The following is a 21858-nucleotide window of genomic DNA, read 5'->3' on the forward strand; positions in this document are numbered from 1 at the left end:
ATAGCCTTGTTACTTTGGGCTTAATCAGGAAGACTAGGATCTGAGACGGATATCATGTGTCAGCTCCATTCCTGTCCTCACCTCTCCCATCCCTGACTTCCCATGTAAAATATTCCAGATTAGTGAGTCCCCTGAGTTATCAGACTTCATTCCAAGACAGTGGGCCCACTTTATTCTCAAACTCATTATCTGCTTTTTCTCTTGAACTTTCATATTTTTATATTACTAGGTCAAATTTCCTCTTATTACGCTGTTGAAAAAAAATTCTTGTATGCTGCTACCTGTTTATTCTTTTTTTAAAAATATATTTTTGTATTGGTTTCAGAGGAATGTTTATTTTTCCTGATAAACATAGGATAGTTTTGCCAATTACTAAGAACTTTTTAAGGATGGCATTAAACCAGTGAAATTCATGAATGATTGCCATCTTTGAAGTGTATGGGCTTCCATCAGGAATGAGGGCATGTCCCTGGACCTATCTGAATCTTCCTTCACGTCTCTTCCAGGGGGCTGTGAGGCGGTGGAGGGGGCTGGCAGAGCGCAGTCTGAGGACCTGCTGAGTGGGCTTTGGGAAGCTGGGCGAGCATTGCTGGCTCGGATGCTGGGGAGGTAATTGGAAAAGGATGATTACTGAGCCAGCTCTGGGTATCTTCCAGGAATCCTTGATTTTGTTCATGGCACTGGATGAGAGCATGTGCCAAGAGAACAAATCTGACGAAAGCAAAAACTAACCTGACTGAATACATTTGCCAGACAGGAGGAATGGTGGCTGGGCCCTGGAGCCAAGGAGTATGGAAATTGAGAGCAGGTAGCAGTCCATATTGTGGGTATGGCTGGCCAGAGATGGAGGCCTGGGATGAAAGTCAGGAGACTTGGATTCCAATCTGGGCTCTGAAATCAGCTCTCTCCATTCCCTTGGACTACGGGCCTCCCCTCTTGAGCATCTGTTTGCTCCTTTTTCAACATGAGTGCTCACTGAATGAACTTGGAGGCTTCCTTGAGCTGAGTTTCTATGTGGTGTATACTAGAGCAGTGGTCGGCAAACTCATTAGTCAACAGAGCCAAATATCAACAGTACAACGATTGAAATTTCTTTTGAGAGCCAATTTTTTTAAACTTAAACTTCTTCTAACGCCACTTCTTCAAAATAGACTCGCCCAGGCCGTGGTATTTTGTGGAAGAGCCACACTCAAGGGGCCAAAGAGCCGCATGTGGCTTGCGAACCGCAGTTTGCCAACCATGGTACTAGAGCATCACAGGAGTTACATGGCTAAAAGAAGCCCCACGATGTTAAAAACTGCCAAGTCTGAACCAAAGGACATAATTAAAGAATAAAATGATAAAAACATGAGAATTCAAAGGGCCTTTGGGATTATTCCTGCCAGTGGAATAGGATAGAAAACTATCCACAGTAGTCCAAGGGCATTGTTTAACGGACAACTCCAAAGAAAGTGATTTCCAAAGGAGTTCCTTGATCTTGTTTGATGAAGGCTCTCTGGGATGGTGAGTTTTCCTACATATTGTGGCTTCCTCTTGGCAGCAGACTCTAGTCACAGGGAAAAAATTCTAGGCTCTTAGTGTCCGTGGGGCCACAAGTTTGAAAAAAAATTACGTCCTTGGAGTTACTGATTGTGTATATTCCCTTCCTTTTTTTTTTTTTTTTAACTCTTTTACTTCCAGATGTTGTTCTAATCCAAGGTAGTCCTAGCTTAACTCTGACACAGAAACAACTATTCAAACAGGGTCCTGATGGGTGTTTGCCTCTCAGATGAAAGGGATCTCTTGAAGCTTTTGGCAGAAAATGACATGTAGGGACCACACCCTTCAAACCATTGCTCAATAGGACCTGCAGTGCATAGAACTTGCCAAACTATATGTGTCCATTTATTCCATTTTCCCCATGCTGATCCCTGGCCAACGCCTTATCCCAATTATTTCCTCTTGACTTTAACACCAGAAATCATCCCTACTCAGAAGGTAAAAACCTTCTTCATTGTGGCTCATCTTCTTCGTTACTCTCAAGTACCTTTCTTTGCCAGGTCTTTGAAGGGGGAGAAGGAAAATTCTAAGGTCCGCATACATGGTAGCCAGCCTCCAAGATGGCCTCCAAATCAGTCCCTAAGGATCCCCACCTCTTGGCATTCACACATTTTTTTGTGGTGAACAGCTTATAATAGAAGCAATGGGGGAGGGCAGCCTATGACTGCACCCACATGACTAAAGTACGCAGCACCAGTGACAAACTGGGACCTAACAACAAACCTTGTGAGTGACCTTGGAGGTGGATCCTCCTCCTGATTTAGCCTTTAGATTTGACTGTAGCCCTGGCTGACAGTTTGACTACAATGTCATGACAGACCCTGATCCTGGAATCACCTGATGCTCAGACAGTCTGTGAGATAATTCATGTTTGTTGTTGTAAGGCACTAGGTTTTGGGGTAATTTGTTACACCGAAACAGATAACTAATACAGTCTGTGCCACTTGTGAGTGGAGATATATATGTAGTTTGGAAGACATTTGCTATGTGGAATGACAAATCAACACTTGTCTATCTTGTACCAGGCTCTGTTCTAGGTCCCTAGATCCCTAAACTAATTTGATAATAAGAATTGTCTGGGGTGCTGGTTAAAAACACAGATTTCTAGGCCCCTTCTCTGGGTTTGGGGTGAGACCAAAGAATCAGTACATTTAATTAGAACTCCAGTTAATTCTTATCATTAGGCAAGTTTGAGAAATAGTGCAGAAGAGGTTTCAAAATGAATGAGACATAGCCTTTTCTCAGGAAACAGGGCAAGATGGAAAGCAAATCAGTACACAAAGGTGCATTTAAAGAGAGGCATCAAGTGGTAAGTAAAGACCTGAAAAGCCTTGGGGGGAATCAAGGAATACATCCTGGAAGAAATGGTACATGAGCAAGGTCTCCAGGGGTGGTTAAGATCTCATGGAGCAAGATACGAAAAGCATCACAGAGTGATTATAACAACTGGTATTTGTCAGGTGCCTGCTAAGCACCAGGCATTGCGCCAAGCACTTTACCTACCTTACCTTATTTAATCCTCATAACAAACTTATGCAGTAGGAGCTATTGTCATCTGGAATTTACAAACAGGAAAGCTAGGCTTTGGTTACCATACCACCCAAGGCACGCAGGTCCTGTGTGCAGAGCTAGGTAGAGAGGAGGCAGCTGGCTCCATTCTTCCATTCTCTTAGCCACTACCATGTTACATGACCCAGCAGACATGAGGCTCAGAGATGTATAAGGGCTTTGACATTTTTGCAAATGACAGAAGTATTGTGCAAATGACAGGGCAAGGTGTCCAGGGAAGGATATAGACCAGGGGAAGATACTACATGAAGCGTTAGAATGTGGCAGTGACTTAGTGCAAGTCAACTCATTCATTTTGTAAATTAGGAAAGGGTGCCCTAGTCACACAGTTGATAGTGGCAAAGCGGACTGAAGGTCCAGATCCCAGGCAGCCCCCTTTCCAACATGGACAATTGGAGGCCGGACTAGGATTGACCTTGGATGCTTTGGTAAGAAGTCTGAGCTGTTCTAGCTCCTTTTAACGGTTTTAGTGTACAATTCAATGATATTAGTGCATTCACAATGTTGTGCAACTATTACCACTATCCATTTCCAGAACTTTTCATTATTCAAAATAGAAAGTCTGCGTCCATTAAACAATAACTCCCCATTCCTCCTCTCCTGGTACACAGCATCACAATATTTGTTCTTTTGTGTCTGGCTTATTTTACTTCACATGATGCTTTCAAGATTCACCCATGTTGTAGCATGTATCAATATTTTACCACAATTTTTATTGTGATAAAATACACATAATATTTACAATGTTGACCACTTTTAAGTATACAGTTCAGTGAATTAAGTGCATTCATATTGTTGCAACCATCACCACCATCCATCTCCAGAACTTTTTTTCATCTTGCAAAACGAAAACTGGGTACCCATTAAACAGTAACTTCCCCTTCCCTATCCCTCCAGCCACTGCCTACCAATATTCTACTTTCTGTCCCCATGATTTTGACTACTCCAGGTACCTCACTTAAGTGAAAGTATACAGTGCTGTCTTGTGTGACTGGCTTATTTCACTTAGCATAATGTCCTCAAGGTTCATCCATAGGTCAGGATTTTATAGCATATGTCAGAACTTTCTTTTTCAAGGCCGAATAATATTCCATTGCACGTATACACTACCGTTTGTTTATCCATTTACCTGTCGATGGACATTCAAGTTGCCTCCATCTTTGACTATTGTAAATAATGCTGCTATGAACATGAATGTGCAAGTATCTTTTTGAGACACTACTTTCAATTATTGTGGGTATATACCCAGAAGTGAAATTTCTGGATCATATGGTAATCCTATTTTTAACTTTCTGAGGAAGTGCCATATTGCTTTTCACAGTGGCTGTATCATTCTACGTTCCCACCAACAGGGCACAGGGCTTCAATTTCTCCACATTCTCATCCACACGTGTTATACTTCATTCCTTTTTTATTTGAGGATGAGAAGTATTGTAATGCATGTATATGCCACATTTTAAAAAATTCCATTCATCGGTTGATGGACATTTGGGTTCTTTCCATTTTTTTTTTTTTTGCTATTTTGAATAATGTTGCTATGAACATTGGCGTACAAGTATCCTAGTCCCTGCGTTCAGTGTTTTTGGAAGTGGACCTGCTGGATCATAGAGTCGTTCTATATTTAACTTCTTGAGAAATCTACAGACTTCTGAGAAATCAGAGATTGTGCTCCGTAAGTTAGCTCTGGTCACCCCAGCCTTCTCCTGAACAGACATCCCGGTGGGTGGGGGACGCCTCCCTCCTTCCGGCATCCACACTGCCCACCTCCCCCACTTGGTTGCTTTGGGAAAAGCACTTCTCCAAGCCTTTCTGACACAGAGGTCGGTCCGAGCGGCTGAACCGATGCTGATCCCAGTGCCCAGTTGGGCGCACCCAAGCGAACGAGGTTTGGGTGGGTCCCAGCGTGTCCTGCGCGGGCGGTGTGTGGGCAGGGCCGGCGGCTCCTCCCGGCGCTTTGAAATCTCCCCAGCGAAGCGGGCCGTGTCCACCCACTCTGGCGGAGGCGCGGGGCTGGCCAGGTGAGACAGCCCAGAAGCCCCGGGCCCTGGGGCGGGCACAGCCCTGCCAGATGGGCACCTCCAGCGCAGAGTCCCCACTGAGCCCTGCTCCCAGCGCGGGCGCCCTCGGTCCCGCCCGAGGCGGCCATTCGGGAGACTGAGTCCGGGAACGCGCGCCGCCCGGCGGGCCCGCCCCCCCCCCCCCCCACCCCGCCCCCGGCGTGTCCCAGCCTGGAGCTGCCCGGGGACCGCACCAGCCTCCCCAGCCGCGCGCGTGCCCGGGCGACTCCTAGGTACCCCCGCTTGGAGCCCGGACCCCGGGCACGCCCCGCGGAGCCAGCCGCTGGTGCCTGGGTGCCCCCTGGCCGCCGGGGGCGGGGACAGCGAGTGCCAGGAGGCGGGCGCGGGACACGGGTGGCCTCGCGGCGGAGCCGCCCTCCCTCGGATCTGCCGCGGCGGCACGAGCGCAACCCGCGCCGGAGTCGGGGAAAGAGCCGGGAGAAGAGGAGGAAGAGGAAAGGGACCTGTTCTTTTCGGGGAGAAGCGGCTTTGTCCTCGGACCCGGAATAAAGAAACCCGACCTGCTCCGCTGGCGCCGGGATGCCGCAGGTACTGAGCGCGCCCGGGAGATGCTCCCAGGAACCCCGCGCCGCACCGGCCGCGGCGGGGCAGAGGCTTTGCGTGGGGAGGGGGCTTTTCAGGAGACTGGCAGTGGAGCTCGTTTCTTCAGGGGAGCCGGGTACCCACTCCTGCCCTTAGGTGTAACCTCCGAAGCTCCGAGGACAAAGCTGAGAGCAGCCGAGGGCTGATCAGCAGGGGCTGCAGAGTGGCTTCCAGGTTTGCAGGAGGAGGGGTCTGGCCAGGGGGCCGGCGCTAATCGGCAGGGTCCCCAGGGACATCTGATGGGAATAGGGTTCTTCTTGGAGGGGTGAGAATTCAGGATTAAAGGCCGCTGGACAATTTCTCCCTAAATCCTAAAATCGAACACCCTGCCCCACAGGAAGTTTTTAAAACCTGACTTTGAGCCTTCTGGCTGACATGCTTTTGGGTACCCTACCCTCAGAGGTGGCATGCCTCCAAGACACAGGTCTGCAGGGGGTATGGAGAATCCCACCCGGATTGCAGCCGTACCTGTCTGGGCTACGAGCCTGGTCCCCTCGGACCTTTCAGCTCCTCACACCTGACAGGGGCAAAGGGCAAGGCCTGAGGGACAGAACTGAAGGCTCAGAGGAAGGAAAAAATCCTGAGAAAAGCGGGGGTGAGGAGCTGGGGAAAGAGGCAAGAATGGGGCCAAACTTAATTGGGATACAGAGGAACTTTAACCCTGGTCCCCCAAAGACAAGCTCAGATGTCTCATCTTTGAGGAAGTGGGCAGCAGGCTTTCCTGGGGGCCCTAGGGGTCTCCCTTTTCCAGGAACCTCAGGTTTTCCATAGCTTCTCTCTCTGGCTTTCCTGACATTTCCAGGGCTCCCCAGGCCCCAGTCTTCCTTTTACACCCCAACAACCTGGTCTGATGTTTTCAAGCCTGTGAAGGACTGGGACTAGGGGAGAGGGCAGGGGACAGGGGGACTTCCTGTTGTTCTCTGTCCCCAGCAGTGCAGAGGACAGCCCCTCCCCTCTCCATCTCCCATCTCAGCCCTATTATGGGGTGTGATGGAGTCATCCAGGTTAGGATTCCCCTCCCCTTCTTTGCAGCCGACTGGGAGGCCTGAGCATTCCATAGTCATTCCTTGCAGTTCTAGGTGTAACACCCTCCCTCTCCAAGGACCTCCATGCTTTACAGACATTATTGATCTCCTGCCTGGAGGATGCTGAAACTCTGTTTACCTCAGGACACACACCAGCCAAGGAAAGCATTGTGCTCCAGAGCCCCCTTCCTAAGCCATTCAGCGCTTAGGCTGTGACTTTTACCCTATAGCCTCTGCCTGGGGTCAAGCCTTGGTAAAGACTGTGGGTGGCTTGTAGGGTCACCGCAGACTTGAATGTTGGAACAGCAAGCCCAGCGAGAAGCGGGGAGGGTGGCTGCTAGGAGGCCGTGATTTTAGAGCAGTGTTTTGCCAGGAGGAAAGAGACCAACTCATCGCCGAAACCGGTTTGGCTCAGTGGATAGAGCATCGGCCTGCGGATTCAAGGGTCCCATGTTCGATTCCGGTCGAGGGCATGTGCCTTGGTTCAGGGCACATCCCCAGTAGGGGGTGTGCAGGAGGCAGCTGATTGATGTTTCTCCCTCATCGATGTTTCTAACTCTCTATCCCTCTCTCTTCCTCTCTGTAAAAAATCAATAAAATATATTAAAAAAAAAAAAAGAGAGACCAACTCATGGAGAGCAGACAGGGTTGCCTCAAAGCCCTCCCTCTTCAATTGTATTCAGAATCACTTTTTTTTTCTTTTCTTTATTGATTAAGGTATTACTAGTACATGTGTCCTTATCCCCCCTTGCCCCCTCTTCCTCGTGCCCTTACCCCCCTGATGTCTTTGTCCATTGGTTCAGCTTATATGCATGCATACAAGTCCTTTGGTTGATCTCTTCCCCTTACCCCCACCCTCCCTTACCTTCCCTCTGAGGTTTGATGGTCTGATCGATGCTTTTCTGTCTCTGGATCTGTTTTTGTTAATCAGTTTATGTTGTTCATTATATTCCATAAGTGAGTGAGATCATGAGATATTTATCTTCCTCTGACTGGCTTATTTCGATTAGCATAATGCTCTCCAGTTCCATCCATGCTGTTGCAAATGGTAAGAATTCCTTCTTTTTACCACAGCGTAGTATTCCATTGTGTAGATGTACCACAGTGTTTTAATCCACTCATCTGCTGATGGGCACTTAGGCTGTTTCCAAATCTTAGCTATGGTAATTGTGCTGCTATGAACATAGGGGTGCATATATCCTTTCTGATTGGTGTTTCTAATTTCTTGGGATATATTACTAGAAGTGGGATCACTGGGTCAAATGGGAGTTCCATTTTTAGTTTGTTGAGAAAACTCCATTCTGTTCTCCACAGTGGCTGCCCCAGTCTGCATTCCCACCAGCAGTGCACGAGGGTTCCTTTTTCTCCGCATCCTCACCAGCACTTGTCATTTGCTGATTTGTTGATGATAGCCATTCTGACAGGTGTGAGATGGTACCACATTGTTGTTTTGATTTGCATCTCTCGGATGATTAGTAACTTTGAGCACGTTTTCATATGTCTCTTGGCCTTCCTTATGTCCTCTATCTTCCGTTTGTTAAGTTGTATGAGTTCTCTGTAAATGTTGGAGATTAAACCCTTACTGGTGATAACATTGGCAAATATATTCTCCCATACAGTGGGCTTTCTTGTTGTTTTGTTGATGTTTTCTTTTGCTGTACAGAAGCTTTTTATTTTGATGTAGTCCCATTTGTTTATTTTCTCTTTAGTTTCCATTGCCCTAGGAGCTGTATTGGTGAAGATATTGCTTTGGTATATGTCTGAGATTTTGCTGCCTGTGGATTCCTCTAATATTTTTATGGTTTGCCGTCTTTATGTTTAAGACCTTTATCCATTTTGAGTTTATTTTTGTGTATGGTGTAAGTTGGTGTTTTAGCTTCATTTTTTTGCATGTATCTGTCCAATTTTCCCAACACCATCTATTGAAGAGACTGTCTTGACTCCATTGTATGTTATTGCCTCCTTTGTCAAATGTTAATTGAGCATAGTGGTTTAGGTTGATTTCTGGGTTCTTTATTCTATTCCATTGGTCTATATGTCTGTTCTTGTGCCAGTACCAGGCAGTTTTGAGAACAGTGGCTTTGTAATTCACTTTCACCACTCCTGTTTGACATAGTTCTGGACGTGCTAGCCATAGCAATAGACAAGAAGAAGAAATAAAAGGTATCCAAATTGGAAAAGAAAATGTAAAACTGTCATTATTTGCAGATGACATGATACTGTACATAGAAAACCCTAAAGACTCCGTCAAAAAATTATTAGACTTAATAAATTAATCCGGCAATGTAGCAGGATACAAAATTAATGCCCAGAAATCTATGGCATTTTTATACACCAATAGTGAATTTACAAAAAGAGAGATTAATAAAAACAATCCCATTTACCATTGCACCAAAAAAATTAAGATACCTAGGAATAAAATTAACTAAGGAGGTAAAAGACATCTACTTGGAAAGCTATAGGACACTGAAAAAAGGGATAGAGGACGACATAAACAGATGAAAGAACATACCGTGTTCATGGATTGGTAGAATCAACATCATTAAAATGTCCATACTACCCAAAGCAATCTATAGATTCAATGCACTCCCCATTAAAATACCAATGACATATTTCACAGACCTAGAATGAACTCTCCAAAAATTCATCTGGAATAAAAAAAGACCCCGAGTAGCTGCAGCAATCCTGAGAAAGAAGAACAAAGTAGGTGGGATCTCAATACCAGATATCAAGCTGTATTACAAAGCCACTGTTCTCAGAATCACTTCTTTTAAGCAACAGAATGGAACAATTCCACAAGGACAAAGATCAGGCTGTCAGGACAGGAAATGGAGTTTGGAGCAGGTCACTTTCCTTCTCTTCAGCCTCCCACACTCCCAACTTCGGTCCATGAGAAAAAAGTGTAACATTTCAGAGTCCTCAGTGGAAGGGAAATAAACCGAGTCAGTGCCTGATTGTCTCTATAGCAATCCAATCTTCCCTGAATGAGTGGGTATGTGGTTGATAATACTTTCTCTTCTCTCACTTTTTTTTTTTATTTCCACTCCATCACCCAGTGTTCACTCTGAGCAGGTGGCTAATGGATCTGCTTAGGTTACAGGATGGTTTTAAATTTGGCCGGATTCACTCAGATATATAGCCAACTGTTTGTATGTCTTTTAAAGGCTTAGGATGGAGCTGAACCCCGAAGATGCTGGCAGGGACACTCTGACTCATTAAGACCGAACTGAGTGTCAGCAGAGAGAGAAGACAGCTCCCCAGGCATCATCCCAGAGGAATTCCCAGCTGTGTTGCTCAAGGCATCATCTGGCCACCATGGGAGTCATGGATGAGAATGCCACCAACATCTCCACTGGCTTCCTTTCTGTGCTTGACCCCCACGGAGCCCAGGCTGCTTTCTTCCCATTTAACTTCAGCTACGGCGACTATGATATGCCCTTGGATGAAGATGAGGATGTAACCAATTCTCTGACGTTTTTTGCTGCCAAGATTGTCATTGGCATGGCCCTGGTGGGCATCATGCTGGTCTGTGGCATTGGCAACTTCATCTTCATTGCTGCCCTGGCCCGCTACAAGAAGCTTCGCAACCTCACCAACCTACTCATTGCCAACCTGGCCATCTCTGATTTCCTGGTGGCCATTGTCTGCTGCCCCTTTGAGATGGACTACTACGTGGTGCGCCAGCTCTCCTGGGAGCATGGCCACATCCTGTGCGCCTCTGTCAACTACCTGCGTACTGTCTCTCTCTACGTCTCCACCAATGCTTTGCTGGCTATCGCCATCGACAGGTGAGTAAGGGGACAGTGGGGACAACAAAGGAAGGGGCATTGGAATTGTTGGCTGCAATTATAATTGAGGAGAGATATCTGTATTCACCAGAGATGTGGATCTATAAGGGCTCAAAAGTTGGCCCCATGGCTTCTTGGCCTTTTTGCTAAGATCAAGTGTACTATGAAAAGTTAGCTCATTGACTGACAGTGAGAAGGCTCTAGATTTCTAGCTGTGGGCAGGCTGGAGGTAGCAGAGCCCGGATGACTGGGCAGTGGGAAGGCTATGGATCCCTCTGCTATGGTTATGCTCCTAGATGTTGTATCTGTTCAAGGTTTAGAGAGAGACAGGGAAGAGTAGGGGTGGAGGGACAAGATTAAATGCTAGGCAGGTAACTCTTGAGTCAACTTAAATATCTCGACGGAGGTTCCTGTCTTATTAAGACTTCCTCTACTGAAACATGAACTACCCAGCCCCACCAGCACCAATTGATTTTAAAATAAAATTGAGGGATTTATTTTGAAAAACAAAGTAACTAACTAAAAAAAAAAAAAAACCCAAAAGAGAACATATGCTTATTTACTCTTAGTTGTTGCAGTAGTCATTTTGCCCCTCTTCATACATTTGCATGCAGCAGCATAGAAGACCTGTTTCTACGGAAGGTAAATAAAATCAGTAAGAGCAGCCTATGCAAATCTTTCTGATGTTATGCTTAGTCTTTTCATTTAGTATAATCACCTGTGCTAATGACCAGGGTGGTTTCTGGTTCCCTCAGGACAATCTTTGCAAGCTCCTCTCATTACAAAATACCTTGTTACAATGTAGAGACACTTACCTTGAGGGTCAAATCAGGCCTCCGTGTACTTGAATCTGAACTGCCCGCCTCTCTCCCTTAACCCAGAAAGCCTGAAGCACAGATGTTCTCCCTGTTCCAAGGCCTCAGGGCTCTGGTGGAGTTCAGCCTGTCTCTCATAGTTGGGACAATGTTCCGGGGAGCAGCACAGCAAATAGAGCTTGTTTTCTGGAGTCATAGGCAGGACAATGAGGCATACACTGACCTGGAAAGACACCACTCCTGAGGAAAGGGGGTTGAAAAGGAACCAGGCTTTAAAGCCACTGAGGGGTGGAGACTTGGGAAGGAAGATGTCAGGGAGTTAGCAGCTTAAATAGCCCTTAGTCTGCACCCATAGAAGGTGCTTAAAAGGTCATCCCTGCAGAGGGCTACTTCTCCTTGGCCAAGGTCTTCCACATGAGTGACAGAGCCCCACAGTATATTGTCCATCCAGGGATGCACCCTGAGTGGACCTACAGAAGGAGCAGGAGGGGGGAAGTCAAGCTGGGTATCTGCCCCTTAAATCCCCTTCATAGCTGTGGAAGAAAGCTCCAGGGACCTTATCTTGGACCTTTTTTACAAGTAGAAGCTACCACCACCTCTCTTAGCACATCAACAGGACAGAGCATACAGGGTCATTTCCTGAAGTTTCATTCTAGCTAGACATCTTTTCACAAGGGGTGTTCTCAGCCACTAACAGTGGGTGGGACCCTGCTGTCGGGGTGAAATCTATTTCACTTTTCGAAAGGTGTAACACTGTAGTAGGGAGTGGCTTCGAGGATAAGTTAATGGGAATTGGGTTATTTTGAACATGTAAGAGGAGAGATCTATATTGATCTACTGAACTCCTACAAGTCCTTATCCTACTTTCATACTAAACTCTGCTTGTCTGAAATGCTGCAGGCATTTCCCTGGCAGTGTGAGTTTATATAATGCAATTTAAATACAACAAGAAAGATGAATTGGGGAACCTGCACCGCATCATAGAGACTGCTGTTGTTCAGAATGGGGTCGTGAGTGGAAACTTGCACCCAGACATTGGAGGACAGCATTGTTGCCTGCACAGGGCCATCCAAAGGCCTTGGCCAACTAACTAGCTGTGCCAGTACATTAAGTTCTTTTATTGATGTTTGTAATCTTTGCTTCAAATCATTTTTATTTTTGTGTGTTTTTACCATCCAATTTCAATTTAGCCTAGGACTTCATTGATTATTGTCTGGTCTCATGTGTTGTTCAGGATTTGATCAGTAGATTTTCAGGTTTGATTTGTTTAGTTTTGGACAGCTAATTTTTATCTTGATATAACAATATACCTACGGTTATAAAAATACATTTTAAAAATGAAATTTCTATAGGAAAATAATGTTAGCAGTTATTCTGCCTGGGTTTAAATTCCTGCGGTACCACTTATTAGCCTTATATTAATTATTTTACCTTATTCTCCCTCAGTTTTCTCATGTATAAAATGGGGATAATAAGAAAACCTAACGTATTGGGTTGCCTTGAGGATTAAATTATATAATATATGTAATCATTTGAACAATGTTTAAAACAGAATAAACACTAAATAAACAGTGGATATTATAGTTCTTGAATTAACCCTTAAAGAAATAACAACAACAACAACAACAACAAAAACACACACACAGATAAATGAATGAATATTTCTGATTGGTTAACCTCTTTGTTTTCATTGAAGTGATTGTTTGAATGACATGATTTAAAAGATAATAATACAAGGTTTCTAAGAAACACTGCTATCAAGATATAGCAGAACAGAACGGTTACTCTTCTATCTGCCTGGACTTCTTTGTTTCTGTTATTGGTTCCATGGTTTTCCCAGGCATCTAAACTAGCAAGTCTCCTCTGTCCTGGCCGCTCTCTCCCTTTCTCCAGCATTCACTTCATTTCCAGGTCCTGCCAATACTTACCCCTCCCTCCCACCTATTCACTCAGGGCTGGACTATCATAGTCTCCTCTTGGCCTTCCATGTTTCTTGGCTCTCTCAGCCAACCTACTCCCCGCATAATCCTCCCTAAACATTCATTCATTCATTCATTCATTCAAATAATGCATTTTTTTAGAATGACTGCAAAACGACTGACAGATACTATTCTAAGCATTGGGGATATGATGAATAAGAAAAATAATTTCTTTGCCCTCATGGAACTGACATCCTTGGGATGGAGAGAGTTAACAGTCAGGCAAACAAACAAGAAAGGCATTTTTACAGCATGAGAAAATACTCTGAACAAAAGCAAATAAACACTAAAACATTGAGAGTGACTGAGGGTGGGAGACATCAGGTGTAGAGGCAGGAAAAGTGTGTCTGAGGAGAAGACTTTTGAACCTACCTCTGAAAGATGGAGGAGGAAAAAAAAAAGCCAGCCTTGTGAAGACTGATAAAAAAAAGCATCCCAGATAAAGGGAATAATAAGTGCAAAGGCCCTGAACAGGAACAAACCTGGTGGTTACTAAGAACAAAGAGAAGGCCCCTGTGGCCTGAGGGAATAAAGCAAGACTGCAGCCAAATTAATCTTCTGTCTTGTATGTCTCCCCTCTCTGGTTCTAAAGACCTCAAAGAACTCCATTGTCTACAACATATGCCTCAAACTCCTTCGCCTGCTCTTGAAACCTTCCATTATTGAGCCGAAGGCTGTCCCCCAGTCTCATGCTGGGTAAACACATTTATGTCCTGTTTTCCAAATAAGGTTACAATATTTTTGAAGGCTGCTACTATGGTTGACTACATTTCTATTTGCTTGGTGCCAGGAACTATTGAGGGTGAAGTTTCACTAAAATCCTAGGTGCCCATAATTCACAGACAGCAGAAGCTTATAAAAGAAGTAAGACATGGTTCCTGCTCTCTGGAGCGTACCACCTAAAGTGGGAGAGGTGGGTGGGGAGTGAGGTGACACTTATGAAACAGTTAAAGGATAAAGAATAAATTTTAAATGAAATTTACAGAAGGGTGAGATCATCGTGTACCTGAGTAGTTAAAGGAGGTTTCATGGAAGAGGGGGACTTTTTAACTGGCTTTCAACAAATGGTGATCAGCAAAGTAGAGGCGAGGTTTTCCAAGAGGAACAGTGTTTACAACAGCCTAGAAGTGGGAATGCTTGAGGCATGAGGTCCCTTGCAGAGGATGTAGTGCAGAGGCAAGGAACATATGGAAAGTCAAGATAAAAAAGGACAAGGTCATATTCCAGAAGATCTCAAAATCTAGACACAGGGAGTCAGATCTGATGGCAGCAGGAAACTGAAAAAGATCATCAGAGGACCCCTGGCCCTCTGGGCCTTTGTTCCTTCTTTGACGTGGAGACACCTGTACTGTCCTTGAGGTGTATCCTTCAGATCCCAGAACATGTGGGGCACTGTGGGACCCTTCCTTCTTTTACCCCAAATCCAGGGGAAACTGACCAGTCTGCCTGCCATTGTCAGCTCTCCTCTTCTGTCTGAATGAGGCCAGCTAAGGCATGAGTAATCATTCTCAGTCCCAGGTCCTACAAATGCTACCTGGTGAGATTATTGGTCAGAGCTGGCTGGCCCAAGGAGTAAGTCATACAATCCCTGCCCATCCCACGAGTGGCCTAGTAGCTGCTGCAACCTCCACTTCCATGGTTTGATCTGGGGCTGGGTCCTGGGGACAGAGAGGGAGCCCAAATGCTCTTGGTTTAATCACCCAGCCCACTATCACCATACCATTACTGCCTGGACATTTCTTTGTCTATCAGCCTTCATTCTTTGTTGGCTCGAAGTGGATCTGGACCTGAGCCAATGTAGTGGTAGACACACAGGGCAAGCCAAGGGCATACTCATAAGCTGCCAATTGCCTGACACCTTCTTGGAACATCAATAGGTAGAAACCAACTGTGATGGAGAGAAAAGAGAAGGACTATTTGATGCCAGGAGAAGGGTAGGACGAAGGGCTATTGCTTGCTTTGGTTGAAAGTGTGGGGACAAATGGCGTATTTGAGAACCCACTGCATTTGGAGCAAGATATGGATGGGTCTGCATCATGGTCCCGTCAATTTCTAGCTGTGTGGCTTTTGGCAGGTTATTTAGCCTCTCCAAATCTTTGTCTGTTCATCTGTAAAATGGGTATTTTTGCTCTCTTACCTACTCTAATGAGAAAGTGGATTTGAAAATGTTCTATAATTTGTAAACTGCTTTACAAACATAAGCAAGTGTTACTAATACTAGAGTTCTAAGTTTTGATCCTAGCATAGCCAAGGCCGGTGGCAATCCTTAAAGCAATTTCTGCAATTTGCTTATTGGTAAATGTATTTGGAAGGCCTCTTGCTCAGTTCCTGGAGCTAAGCCTGGGGATAGAGTTAGGGTGATGTCAGAGAAAGCCAGGATGAAAAAACTATCAGATGGGTAGTCACAGATTACCTGAAGGTTAGTTTTGATATGAAAATAAATAGAATCAGTAAAATATATCCTAAAATAGAAAGTAGTAGAGAACTTTCAAATGCAGTATTTGCTAAAAACAGGTGAAAGAAAATTGCTATGTATACAGAATAACTCTGAAAAAATACATGCTAACAGTTTCTTGTGTATTAATAGCCTGTTATTTATATACAGTGTTTGTTTGGATCTTACAGTATCTCTGTGAGGTTAGTGAGACAGGGAATATCCCTTTGTTACAGATGAGGAAATTGAGCTCACAGGGCTAAGAAAAATGGCTCAAGTTCACATAACAAGTTTGTGGCAAAGCTAGGATTAGATTCTTGGTCTTCTGAGTCCTAGGCCAGCATTCTCCTACTCTCCTACTTTCTCATTGAAAAAACACTTTGGCTTTAAACATTATAAAGATGTAGGAAGTTACTATTGGGAATAGAAGAAATAGAATTATATAGTGAAAATTCATATACTAAACATGTATGAATATAGAAATATTCTTTGACAAATTAATCAACGAAACATGGTGGTATAGATAGAGAGGGAGAGAGCTAGTGAGAGCAAAAACCCTAAGTTCTTAGTTTTTGCTATGAGTCAGAGCAAGTTTGGTGCACTCATTGTAGCAGGAGCGCCATGGCTTTTGTGAAGGATGACAAAAGCACTGCCAACACTCTGCAGACACTGCATTCCACCCTCGGCACTAAGGGGTTGGCGAGAGTGCCAACGATTGTTGCCGGTGGTGGAGCATGTCAAGCAGACAGCTGGGTGTTCACAGGGTGGACACAACCTATCCAACTTCACCTAATATCTGGAAGCTATAAAACAGTAAGAGTCTCACTCCCCAGTTAACTCTCCAAATGTCACACTCAATGGAACTGGCTACTAGGGTTGGGGGGCGGAGGGTAGGACAGAAACAGCAATATTATTATCAGAAGAAAAAAATAAGAACCTCTTCCAATCAAAATTCCAAGAAAGATGAACTCAAAGGGATTGGTTTCAAAAAAACAGAATTGATTTGGCTTTCTTTCCTACTCCTGTCACATTTGCTCTTGGCTCTACCTGGAATAAGCTGTAGGCATGTGAGAATGTGTTTATTTCCAATGTTGATTAGTCATTTCCTCCCACTTCACTTCCTATCTTCTCCTCCAATCTCCCTCCCCTGCAAGATTGGAAAGTCTTCCAGGAAATCAAAGTTCCTGCATAAGTATGTGCACTCACTCTGGGAAGGAGGCTTTCATACCGCACAAATGACTCACATCCCTCAGAAAGTGCTCTGTCTTTGCTCCCGGACCTGTGTGGTACCAGCAGTGCGGCTTTTTTGGGGGAGAGAACAAAAGCAATATCCTTTACTAGCTGGTGCTTTGTGGTTAAAAAAGATACATTCATGTATATTCTCAATTGATTTTTCTCATCAATCATGTCAGATAGGGTTAAATGTTCTCTACCAAGGGTCCTATGGTCTATGACTTTGAGAAAGCCACTCATCTCTCACTGGCCTCTATTTTTCCACCTGGAAAGTAAAATAAATGATCACATGTATTCCTCCCCCTTTGCATGAAGAGCACTGTTTTCAAAAATGTGGAACGAAGACAAAAACTTCGCCCACTGCTTCCACTGGGAAGCGCAAGTTCTCCCAATAAGTCTTTGGAACTATCAGGCCCTTTTAAATCTAAACTCTGGGTTAATTAGAATGAATGATCCTGAAGACAGGAAGGACTTGGGAATAATGCCAGGCTAGAAACTGATGGAAGGCACTATTACTACATTTAATAGTAATAGTTGCCATTTATTGAGTATATGCCAGGAATTGTGTAAACATTAAGCATATTTCACCCTTAAAAAAACAAGCAAAAACATTTGCAGATAAGGAAACTGAGATTCAGAGAGATGCAACAAAACTTGCTTGAGGTTGCAACAGCTAGTAAGGGGTGGAACTGGGGTTCGAATTCCAGCCTGCCTTTCTTGAATGCCCCTGTACCATTGCGTTTTTCCTCCACACACCCCCTTCGGCTGCAAAGATCTCCTCATCGAGCACTTTCTTGGCACAGCGGCTGACCCGTTTGTGTTCTTGTCCTAGATACCTGGTCATTGTCCACCCGCTGAGACCCCGGATGAAGTATCAGACAGCCACGGGCTTGATCGCCCTGGTGTGGGCGGTGTCCGTCCTCATCGCCATCCCTTCCGCCTACTTCACAACGGAAACGGTTCTCATCATTGTCAAGGACCAGAAGAAGATCTTCTGCGGCCAGATCTGGCCGGTGGACCAGCAGATCTACTACAAGTCCTACTTCCTCTTCATCCTCGGCCTGGAGTTCGTGGGCCCGGTGGTCGTCATGACGCTGTGCTACGCCAGGATCTCGCGGGAACTCTGGTTCAAGGCCGTCCCGGGTTTCCAGACGGAGCAGATCCGGAAGCGGCTGCGCTGCCGCCGGAAGACGGTGCTGGTGCTCATGGGCATCCTCACCGCCTACGTGCTGTGCTGGGCGCCCTTCTACGGCTTCACCGTCGTGCGCGACTTCTTCCCCGCCGTGTTCGTGAAGGAGAAGCACTACCTCACGGCCTTCTACATCGTCGAGTGCATCGCCATGAGCAACAGCATGATCAACACCCTGTGCTTCGTGACGGTCAAGAACAACACCATCAAGTACTTCAAGAGGATCATACTGCTCCACTGGAAGTCTTCTTCCAACGGCAGTAAGTCCAGCGCGGACCTTGACCTCAAAACCGTGGGGGTGCCTGCCACCGAAGAGGTGGACTGCATCAGGCTGAAATAACCCAAGGGGCCTTGAGAAGGCTAAACGGGACTTTGGGGACACTGACCAGTGTACTTAGATACACATCATCAACACCAAGAACTCTTGGTTTGCCGCAGAGGGCAGAGTAAATGGACGACTATGTGAGCATGGTGTCCAAGGAGCTCAGATTTTCTAAGACGGGTGTGATTAGGCACCATCACCAGTGACTGACATTTCACTGATCGTCTAATTTGTGCAAAGAGGAGGCACTGGCAAAACCTGTGTATGTTGATGACACTGAATGGCCCCAAAGAAGTAGGGATTAAACCAATAAAAAATTTGAGCACGGACAGCCTGGAATAAGGAGGTGGCAGAGGGAACCTGAGTAGGCATCTAGACAGGGGTACCTTCCTGTGTTTGTAGCGTGAGGGTCTCTCTGGACAACCTCAGCGACTCATCAGACACCGATGTAACCCATTTCTATGATTGTTTTTTAGGCTTGACTTCACTCCTAACATTTGTGGGTTGGAGTAAGAATACAGACATCCACCAAGTTCTTTCTTCAGCCCTTCTCTTCTCACTCCTGGTCCCGACTCTCACTGTGAGGAGCCTTACACGCATGCACGTGGACACCTCAGTATACATGGCAGGTTCTATCCAAACCCTCTTCCCCCATATTGCCCCATGGCCACGCCTCAGGCTTAGGGCCCATATGTAGGGAAGCTCATGATTATAAGGATGGACCCTGGGAAGAGGCCGCAGAGACCCTGGAAACTGTTTGGACAGGGAATTATGTGGTCTGGGTACCTGGAGCAAGTCAAGAGGGGAAAAGCTAGGCTCAGGATGGGTATGTCCCCTTGGATCAATGGCCTTCTCTCCCCTCAATGGGAGGGGTCCAGGCAGAGGATCTCTGAAAGGGTGGGGGGCTCAGGGAAGGGGTTCAGGTTCTCTTGGTCTTAGGGTGATACTGCTTCCACCTCTCAGTTATTCTGATTTGGACCAGTTAGACTTCTCCTTAAGTGCTTCTCATGTCTCCATGCTTGTGAAGCATAGACTGTTTGAAAGGAGACACACACCTCATGAATGTGGCTGTCAGCCATTTTTTCATTCACACCAGCTTTCACCCTTATTGGTACAATTTAAGGGCACGATGTCTTTGTCCCTGATGCCTGAATCCCATCATAGACATTATTCCTTTGGATTAAACCTTGATGCTCTTTTTAAAATGGAGGTACTTTTTGGAGACATAACCCATCACATTTCCATTCCTTAGTGCAAATGAAGTCATGCAATCCAGTGGCAGGTGATGAAGCTCAGTGGTAGGGCCCTGGGTACCTAGGAAAGAAAGGGACATACAAATGGTGGTGGGGGGAGGGTCAGCAAACAATGAGGCTCACTGAGAGCTTGTCCCACTTTCCAATCACCTCCTTTGTTTGGTGTTTTGAATATTGGAATATGGAGTTTTTGAACTAAAAGATCTGATCCAGCCTTGGCTTTGTCACCTCTGTGACCCTGGGTAAAGCCTCTTGGAGGGGATGAAGATAGCTACTGAGGGGGGTGGGGTGGGGGCGTGGTTGTGAATAGCCAATGAGATAATATGTGGAAAAACTCTTTCAGCCACACAACTAATCAAAAGAGTAGACTAATAACTGTGTGTAATGTGCCTGGACATGGAAAAACTTGTAAGCTTGGCTTATGTATCTAGAAACCTCACCACCTTCCCCTTTCACTATCCTTTGTATAAATTATTCCCTTACACCTCTCAGCAGTGCTGTATGCATTATGTTCTTAATAAGTTGGTACAATAAGGCAGTGAAAGTTGGTGGCGGAAGTATAAAAGGAAATGGTAGATCGGTTTCCTGTCAGAAGACAAGCTTAGGGTTTTAGAATAAAAGCATCTTTATGATCATGGAAGTGCTGACCATCTTCCTATGCCTGTTCCCCAGTCAGCATGAATCCGGGCAATGTGGTACTTGTTTCTCAATCTGTTTTTTGTTTTCATGAGGGTGTATAGCTATAGAATTGACTTGTCCTTTTCTTCTTAAATATAATGCTATTTAAGTGAAACCTGTATTGTGCATCTCCCCCTTCAAATATAGTCAACTTTATTTTTTGTAGCAAAGTTTATTATTTATAGTTATTTTATTTCTCTGGAAGATTCATTTTAAAAATCTATTATTTTTTCCATTCATCACCCAGCACATTTACCCTACCGTTTAATCAGAATACTCTCAGAGAAAAAAAGAAACTAATGAAAATACTAGCCTAAATCCAATATGCCTTGGAAGGCAATCCTTACTTTTTATAAAATCACATATTGCATTATTAAATCAGGAAAGTTAGTTTTTACACTAAAAATAATAAAATGATCTCATTTGTTGTTAATATGTTCACCTTTCCATTAGGATGGCTATATTAAATAGGAACTTTTTAGATGTGACAACCAAACCTCTTTTGGCTTTTCAGCCGAAAATGTACCTTTTTAAAAAACTCATTTACTTGTAATATTTCTAGATATTGTATCTGTGTGTGATTTTACAGTGAATGAAATTGTTGTGTAGTTAATCAAGTGAAATAAAAAATCCCAAGTATATAATCATTCAACATGGCGTTTCTGTAATTTCCACCCCCCCCCCCATGCTTTTCCTAGTTATAGTGTGATGGTTCTTTGAGTGAACACCAAATAAATGCTGAGTCCATGATCAGATGAATTGCGATAACGCATGTTCAGTGTTAACGCATGTTCATATTGCCTACGAACTTCTCTTCATCCTAAAGAAATGTAATTGATTTATATTTCTTCCTACAAGTCTTCAGTTGGTAAAACCATTAATACCTTTTAGCACCTGAGTGCCAGGACTGGAAATCCGAGGACCTGTTTATGCCTGTTATATAAGCTAAGGTTAAACCTTTGAACAAGCTTAAAGGTTTGCAAAGTGAACCAGGAGATGAACCTACAACACTAAGCCTTGTTCAGGTTGGTGGCTGATTCATTGAACAGTAGCCTGCCCAGTTGATGGCTTCTCCAGAAACTGGTGGCAAGCCCAACAAGTTGACACTTTTGCTTTTGTGTTCTTTTCTGTTCCCTACATGCTTTCATTATGCAGAGAGATATGCACATCGTTTTATGTAAAAGGATAAAGATGTGATTTGTGAAGTCAAACCATTTCCTTAACTAAAGTAAAAGAGAAAGGCAGATTTACAACAAAGCTTTTAGAAATTTTGTCTAATGAGTACACAGTTAAAAATAATTTCTTAAGTCAAGGCACTAAAGCATGACAATGTGATGGTCACCACAGCAAGCCCTCAGCATGAAACAAGTTCCA

General features: G+C 44.7%; 1 protein-coding gene across 1 annotated transcript; it reads left to right on the forward strand.

Moving 5' to 3' along the window:
* The first annotated feature begins 5344 nt into the window (after nucleotides 1-5344).
* PROKR1 (prokineticin receptor 1) lies at nucleotides 5345-21136 on the forward strand. Its single transcript, XM_008147517.3, has 3 exons — nucleotides 5345-5714; nucleotides 9958-10581; nucleotides 17875-21136. Exons 2-3 carry the CDS (start codon nucleotides 10109-10111, stop codon nucleotides 18569-18571), a joined length of 1170 nt encoding a protein of 389 aa, XP_008145739.2. The 5' UTR covers nucleotides 5345-5714; nucleotides 9958-10108; the 3' UTR covers nucleotides 18572-21136.
* Nucleotides 21137-21858: the final 722 nt, after the last annotated feature.

The sequence above is a fragment of the Eptesicus fuscus genome, chromosome 16, assembly GCF_027574615.1.
Source record: "Eptesicus fuscus isolate TK198812 chromosome 16, DD_ASM_mEF_20220401, whole genome shotgun sequence".
NCBI classification, from domain to species: Eukaryota; Metazoa; Chordata; class Mammalia; order Chiroptera; family Vespertilionidae; genus Eptesicus; species Eptesicus fuscus.